Genomic DNA, 8,361 nt, shown 5'->3' on the forward strand with positions numbered 1-8,361 from the left:
TATATATATATATATATATAATCTGCTTAATCTATTCAGTATTACCTGCATGTGTTTGTTCATACATATATGTGTGTATGTGTGTGTATATGTGTATATATACACACACACATACACACATATATATATGCATACACATATCTATCTATCATCTATCTATCTATATCTCTATATCTATCTATCCATCTCTATATCTATACTATCTCTCTCTCTCTCTCTCTCTCTCTCTCTATATATATATATATATATATATATATATATATGTATGTATGCTTGTATATATACACTAGAAAAGGAAGCCCTGTGAATTTGGGATGGAGTAGGGTTTGGGGCATATATGGGAGGCTAGGAGAGAAAAGGAGGGAGTAAATGATGTGTCTTAGGTGGGTCTCTATTGCTGCTATATACACCATGGCCAAAAGGCAAGTTGGGAAGGAAAGGGTTTATTTCAGCTTTTACTTCTATAAAGCTGTTCACCATTGAAGGAAGTCAGGACAGAACTCAAACAGGGCAGGAACATCGAGGCAGGAGCTGATGCAGAGGCCATGGAGTGGTGCTGCTTACTGTCTTGCATCCCATGGCTTGCTCATCCTGTTCTCTTATAGAACCCAGAATCACCAGCCCAGGGATAAAACCACCCAAAATGGGCTTGCCCCTCCTCTACCAATTATTAGTTTAAAAAAGGCCTCACAGATGGATCTTATGAAGACTTTCTCAATTAAGTTTCCCTACTTTTAGATAACTCTAGTTTTTGTGTCAAGTTGACATAAGACTAGCTAACATATGATGTAATTATATTTTGATTAAATTAAATTAAAAAAACAAAACAAAACAAAAAAAACTTGTCTTGCCAACCCCACTGGTCTTTTTCTCTTGGTGTCTGTTGCTTTCTTTCCATTTTTGGAGAACACAACTATACACCTCTTTAATCTCACTTTCTTTGAAGTTTACTAATTCTTTTAATTTATAAGCTTCCCAGCCCCCACCATCAGTCTAGTCCTTTCTTTCTCCTGGCATGTATTTTCACCATTGTCCTCAATACTCTGAGCTCACTGTTTAATAGGCATCCAGTCCAGCATGTATACAAATCTTTGAACATCATGTTTTTTATCCAAGCATTGTCAAATATCTCCTTTAATACTGCACGGTACAGTAATAACAGCTCCATGTTTCCCATTGTATGCCAAGAAAGAATTCCAAAGTAATTGATATTTTTTCCATTAAGAATGAGAAAAGAAGGTGGGAGAAATAAGAAATCATTGATAAGATCCTCAGCAAATAGAGAGCAGGGTGGGCACTAAGGTTGGACTGGGCTGGTACCCAGTGACTCTAGAAGTTTCTAGTCTTAAATAAGGTCATACTGAACTTCTGGGCTCATTTCAACAAAATTAATATAAAATACGTAGCTCAGAGGATCATGGTACTGCTCTTAGGAGAGGGTTTGTTTAACTTCAATGTCATTCACAGGAAGGTGTTTACAGATGACGGGACTTTAATAGTGAGCCAGATTAGTAGACACAGCATCTTCAGTCTAATGGAGCTGTCAGTATGCTGTGTTCGTATGAAAACAGACTATCAGAGTTCTATTTTGTGCTGGAGAATGGAAATTTGAAAAAGATGATCAAATTCATTTATTGAAAAGCATCAGAGTGATAAGGAAATTCAAACTCATGACTAATGAATCTTTTAAAGAACCCATGCTGTTTGATCTGGAGAGAAGATGGCCTGAGTGACACAATTTTTATGTCTACATGTAAATTCTATTCAATAAAAACCTAATGAAACTGTACTATATGTCAGTTGAGCAGTGGAATCAACACAGAAATACAAAGATATACTAACATGGCTGTATCCCATCATGAAATAATAAGTGTAAGATTACAGATGTATAGAAAGATTTGTCCTTTACATTGAGCCAAGTTTTAATGGAATTATTCAAGGATGAAATGACCTAGCCTTTCACCACTGCTAAAGGTATTTCAGCACATGGTGGAAGTCTACCTGGTGCAAGAGCCAGAGAAGTAAATTAGCCATCATGTGAGTGATTGAATGGTCTGACCTTTAAGCACTTCCAGCCTTAGATGCTATGATTCTTTCATATGTGCCATCCCTGTCCCTTGGTATCATAAATAATTGAGATATAACTGCCAAAAATTGAATTTACATACACATAAATCATCTGCTTGCATATATAAGACTTGTTCTTACTATTTGAAGCCTGTATCACTTCTTTTGTCTTGAAAAAGTTATAGGGAACCTAAGACAAAGTAGATATTACAATTGAAACTGTGAATGAAAGGGAAGTCAAATGTCTATATGTTTGCATATTTTCATTTTAGTATACTAACTCTGTGTATCAAATACAAACTTGACAGGCAATTGACAAGTAATGTTCTTGGGAAATACTTGTTTTTTAAAGTATTATATGTGAAATGACTTGGGGCTAATTGACATAATTTTAGTACTTCATTATATGCCACTGAAAGATCCTTTTGCTCAAACTGAAATGGTAACACTCTCCTCACTAGGACTACCACCTCTAAGGTTATCATGCCTGAGGCACTGAGTACACTCCTTTTGATGAATTTTTTTTGAAGGTTCTATGTTTTATTACTGGAAGAACTACTCCCCCAACTTAAAGTGTGACCAAGTCTTCAGGTTAAAATGTTGAACTCCATGTGGTAGGATTGCTTGATGACCCACAATTCAGTATAAACTGTCTTGCCATTGTGTGAATCCTTACAGACCCAGCTTTGTTCTTCTCCAGTGTCTTCTCTTGGAGTTGTACCTTATTTTGTTACCAATTTTCTTCCAAATCCACTGAGGAATAGGCTGATTTTGCTTTTGTTTCTTGGCCAGGAATCGCTTGATTCTGAAAGTCTTGTGAGAAGACATGGTGAGAAGCCAAGTCAGGAGTCCACTGCACGATGGAGGAGGAAAGCCCTCTTGATGAATTTTATAAGCCAAGACATTTCTGTAAGTTGATTTGATCAGAGGTGGGGAAAGGCATAACAGTGAACATACAGAAGAGTTTTGGAAACACTGGAGCAGAATTTGATAAGTTCTCATTTTTTAAAAACAGTGATCAAATAATGCTCAGGTTTTAGGTTTTGAGAAAAGTAAAAACAGGACATAAAGGGCAGGAAAATGGTTTAACTCAAGGTATGTATTGAACTTTCCTGAACATTCTTATCCCAATAAGCCCTATACATAGTTTTCTAGTATGCAGTATTTCATTACACAATTTTCAACAGCAACAAAACTTTCTCTCCATGTGGAAGAAGTGATACACTGCATTAAAAATTTCATCAAGCTAACTAGACAGTGATCCCTAATTATCTGGTGGATCATTTGCAAAAAGGAGTGCATTATCAAGCATGTTTTACATAGACCTATATACAATGTTATGTAATCTTAAGAGTTTATGATTGCTGGTGTTGCTACTATAGTTTTATACTTGAAAACAACCAATTTTAAATTACATGCTGTATTAGTTAGGCTTCTCTAAAGGATCAGAACTGATAGAATGCACACAAACACACACACACACACACACACACACACACACACACACACACACACACCAGAGTTATTAGTGATTAGAGGCTCTGGTTTGGCTACTGAGCAATGATTGCCTCCTGATGGAAAGGCCATGAATCCAATAGTTGTTCATTCTATGAGACTGGAGGTCTCAGCAGTTCCAACCTGCTACTCAGGTCCTGGAGGATTCCTAGAGAGCTACTGGTCTTGTCAATTTTGGAATTTGGAAGATGGTTCTAATATCAGCTTTAGCAATAGGATAAATGAATTATTCAGAAAAAAAGGAAGAGTAGGCAAAAGAGCAAAAGTTTCCTTCTGTCATGTCCTTTTATGTAGGCTGCCACCAGAAGTTGTGACCCAGATTTAGGGTAGGTCTTCCCACCTGAAATATGCCCATAAAGAAAATTCATTGCAGACACATACAACTTCTTTTGGTCTAATTATTTGTGCATTTCACTACTCCTCACATGTTGGTTGACAGGGCTGTGCATTTGTCTGAAAATATAATGAAATAAAAAAAAATTATATATTTTCAACAATACACACTACTTGTATATGAAGAGTATTTAAGGGTTTCATTGTCTTGTTTTATTTCTGGTATGTTCTGGGTCCTAGCTCTCAGGCTAAAATTGTTACTGTGGTAGGGGTGGGGAAGAAAAACATTTGGCTGAGGAAGATCACGATACAAATATACCAAAAAATCATGAGGAGAAAATCAGGCTTAAATTCAAGCTAAAACTGATAAATATGGATGATTATATACTTCTCTGAAAGAGATGACTATATTTATTGCCAAAACTGTGGGGAGGAAATACCATAAAAGTAGTAAATAGCAATCTTCTACGCTCTGGTTCTCCACATAGTCATGATATTTTATTCACTTTCTAATGTTGTTCTATATAAAAAATAAAGTTGAAGCAGCAGCCTAACTTTTACCATTTACCATGTTATATATCACAGTTTTAAATGAGAATATTTGAGTATTTAATTGGTATGTAGAATCTGAAATTACACAACTCATATTCTTATGTATTTTGCATATGGTTTCAACCAGAAGAATGTAAGTGTAATATGAAACTAACTAAATTTGTTTTTATTTTAGCTCTTGCTTTCAGTCAATGCTTTCAAAGGGGGAATAACTAGAAGAAGATACATACTTTACAAAGGAATTATTATCTTTCCATTTCCTTCCACTTCACAATTTTCAATGTAAGTTCTTGGCTAATACAAAGAAGTTACAGTAGCAAAGACATTTAAGCAGCCATTCATTTTCACTCAACTGGATTATTTTCAATAGAGAATATTAAGAACGATGCATGCTTTTCAGTATCATGAGGTCCCATTTTTAATTGTTTGTCTTAGTGCCTGAACTATTGGTGCTCTATTCAGAACATCTCCTGTGTCAATAAGTCCAAGGCTATTCCCTACTTTCTTTTCTATAACTTTCAATGTATCTGACTTTATGTTGATATCTTTGATCTATCTGTATTTGAATTTTGTGCAGGGTGATAAGTATGGATGTACTTGCAATTGTCTACATGAGGATATCCAGTTTGACCAGCAATTTTTGTTGAAGATGCTGTCTTTTTTCCAGTATATATGTCTGGTTTCTTTATGAAAACTCATGTGTCCATACATGTGTGGATTTATGTGTGGGTCTTCAATTCCATTGATCAATGTGTTTGTTTTTATGCCAATACCATGCTGCTTTTATTACTATAGCATTGTAGTACAACTTAAAATTGAGAATGGTGATACTTCCAGCAGTTCTTTTATTGTTAAGCATTGTTTTAGCTCTCTTGGTTGTTTTGTGTCACCAACTGAAGCTGAGAATTGTACTTTCAAAATCTGTAAAGAATTGTGTTGGAATTTTGATGGTTATTGCATTGAAAATGTAGATTACTTTTGGTAAATTGGCCATTTTTGCTATGTTAATCCAAACAATCCATGGGCATGGGAGATCTTTCCATCTTCTGATATTTTCAATTTCCTCTAAGACTTAAGTTTTTTTTTTTTTCATACAAGTCTTTCAGTTGCTTAGTTAGAGTTACCCCAAGATATTTTATAATATTTGAGGCTATTGTGAAATGTGCTGCTTCTCCGATTTCTTTCATAGTTCATTTGTCATTTATATATATATGGGGTGGAAGGTGGGCTACTGTTTTGGGGAGTTGATTTTGTTTCTAGCTACTTTGCTGAAAATGTTTATCAGTTGTAGGAGTTCTCTAGTGGAATTTTTAGAGTCACTTACGTATACTATTATATCATCTGCAAATAAAGATATGTTAACTTCTTCCTTTCCAATCTGTATTTCCTTCACCTCCCTCAGTTGCCTTATTGCTATAGCTAAGACTTCAAGTACTATATCAAATAGGTATGGAGAGAATTGACAAACATGTCTTATTCCTGATTATTACTTTGAATTTCTTTCCTTAAGTTCATATTGGCTATTGCCCTCCTATAAACTGCCTTTGCTTAAACATGTTCATTGCTGTTCTATTCATAATAGCCAGAAATGTAAGAGAACCTATATGTCCCTCAATGGATGAATGGGTAAAGAAAATGTAGGACATTCACACCATAGATTAAGTATTCAGCCGTTAAACAAGATGAAATCGTGAAATTTGCTGGCAAACAGATGGAACCAGAAAAAAAAAATAATCTTGAGTGTCTTAACCCAAACTGCAGAAGGTAAATATGGTATGCATTCATTTGTATGTGGATATTAGCCATTGAGAAAATGGTAATGAAGTTACAATCCATAGACCTAGAGAGGTAAAAAAGATATAGAGGAAGGGACTAGGGAGAACACACGAATCTCCCTGGGAAAGAGAATTAGAATAAATTTTGTGGGTGGATTGGGGTCAGGAAGGGGAAGGGAAATTCAGAATTAGGTGGAGGCAGGAGGAGGAAAGGCATAGTAGCTGAGGGAGAGTATAATAGAGGGTTATTTGAGGGGTGATATGGAGACATAGTGCAGTGGAAACTTCCTAAAATACATTAAGGCAAGCTTAATGAAGTCTCCAAATAATGGGGGAGAAAGAATCCCAACTGGCCATCTCTTATCAACAAATGAGTCTTCTAGTACTGGGACTAGGTTATATCAAATTAAGTTGGTGACCAAAGAAATGCCATGGAAATACCCAAACAACCTAGGATATTGCTAAAGTAATATGTTGCTCTCCATAAACTAACAGCAAGGTCATATTGCTGAAGACAATGCCCACACAACTCATTAGACATGGAAAAGTCAAGCTGATGCCTACACAGAACCTTACTGTACATTCTAATGTTTTTGGTACCAGGAGGTACTCATAAAGCTACCAAAAAAGAAAAGTGAACACCAGTCCATCACAAACTCTTTGATCTCCAATCCTATCCTGCATGCAAAATATGCTAGGGCAATGGCAGCACAATGACTTACAGCTTACTCCATGAGATGAAACTCATATTAGATACTGTTTGGATGACTAAGAACCAGAGACTAGCTAGCCCGGAAACCTAGGGTAAAACCAAATACTACTGGTCTAAATAAAACAAAAATTTAACCATAAAATGACACCTAATGATGATTCTTCTATACTCATAGATAAGTACCTTATTCAGCCATCATCAGAGATGCTTCCTCCTGTAGCAGATGGGAGCAAATACAGCCAGGTACTACACAGAGGGAGATAGACCTTGGAACACCCAGTGCTCTAAATGAGATATCTCCATCAAGTCCCTTCCTGTGGAGCTCATTGAACCCTGTGGAAGAGGATGCAGAAAGAGTGTAAGAGCCAGAGGCAATGGAGGACACCAGGAAAACAAGGCCCTCTAGGTGAACTTGGCAAAACTCATATGAACTCACAAAAACTGAAACAGAGAGCACAGGGCCTTCATTGGTCTGCACCAGATCCTTGGCACTTATTATATCTTCCATTTTATGTTTTGATGGGAATCCCAAGTGTGTGAACAAGTGGGTCTTTTGTTCTTGTGCCTCCTCTTCGGCTCTTTCCCTTCTGTGGTTTGCCTTGTCCATATTCAGCGTAATGGTTTTTGTTTTATCAAACAGCCTTGATGTAAGAAAAAAAAAGTTTGTTTTTTTTTGTTTTGTTTTGTTTTGTTTTTGGCTAATTTCATGTCTTAAACACACAACAGAAAATATAACCAAGGCTTAAAATGATTGGTATGTTTGTTTGATTTTTAACAATTCAAGTTATCGTGCTTCCTAGACATTAGACTTAAATCCACATGAAAGGGTATATTTAGACAAATATTTATCTCTAATGATTTTCTTCTTGATCAGGAAGATCCTCCCCAGATATAAGACAGGATGGCTATGGCTTAGTTTTGAAACTGTAACCCTTAGACAGGCCCTGCAGCTGTGGTCTTAGCCTAAAAACCAAATGATGGTCCAATCTCTTCTTTACTTTCCCCTCTCGAAGCCACCTTGAAGGGACTTCATGTGGATTCTAGCCATTTCTACAGCAATCAACCTGCCTGAAAGAAATTACTGGGTTTATTAACCTGGAGTCCAGCCTGGGAGACCAAAAGAAAATTCCCCAAGAAGAAAAGGAAAAGATTCCAATGAATAGATGTCCATAAAATGATTGCATTCATAAAGAGAATGAGCTTACAAAGAGGCCCTGATGCACTGTAATTCAGACATTAAAAATCTCCTTTGTTCTGGCTTCTCTTGGTTCTTTGCCTACAGCTTGCAATGTTAATTATTCTTGCCTTCACGTCTCCCTCAAATCTCTCTCCAAGCACTAGCCAGCTACTTGCTTTCTCCTTACACCTGGCTGTTAAACAAATGTAAAAACTGATGTGATTTCCAGG

The 8,361-nt window shown here is 36.3% G+C and overlaps 1 protein-coding gene across 1 annotated transcript; it reads right to left on the minus strand.

Moving 5' to 3' along the window:
* Positions 1-2,739: 2,739 nt before the first annotated feature.
* LOC118595783 (60S ribosomal protein L39-like) lies at positions 2,740-2,915 on the minus strand. Its single transcript, XM_036206578.1, has one exon. It carries the CDS (start codon positions 2,893-2,895, stop codon positions 2,740-2,742), a length of 156 nt encoding a protein of 51 aa, XP_036062471.1. The 5' UTR covers positions 2,896-2,915.
* Between the last annotated feature and the right edge of the window lie 5,446 nt (positions 2,916-8,361).

This window comes from Onychomys torridus, chromosome 14, assembly GCF_903995425.1.
Source record: "Onychomys torridus chromosome 14, mOncTor1.1, whole genome shotgun sequence".
Lineage (NCBI taxonomy): Eukaryota > Metazoa > Chordata > Mammalia > Rodentia > Cricetidae > Onychomys > Onychomys torridus.

Excerpts from the sequence above, each read along its gene's own strand:
- LOC118595783 (XM_036206578.1), bottom strand. The coding sequence starts at position 2,895 with ATGTCTTCTCACAAGACTTTCAGAATCAAGCGATTCCTGGCCAAGAAA.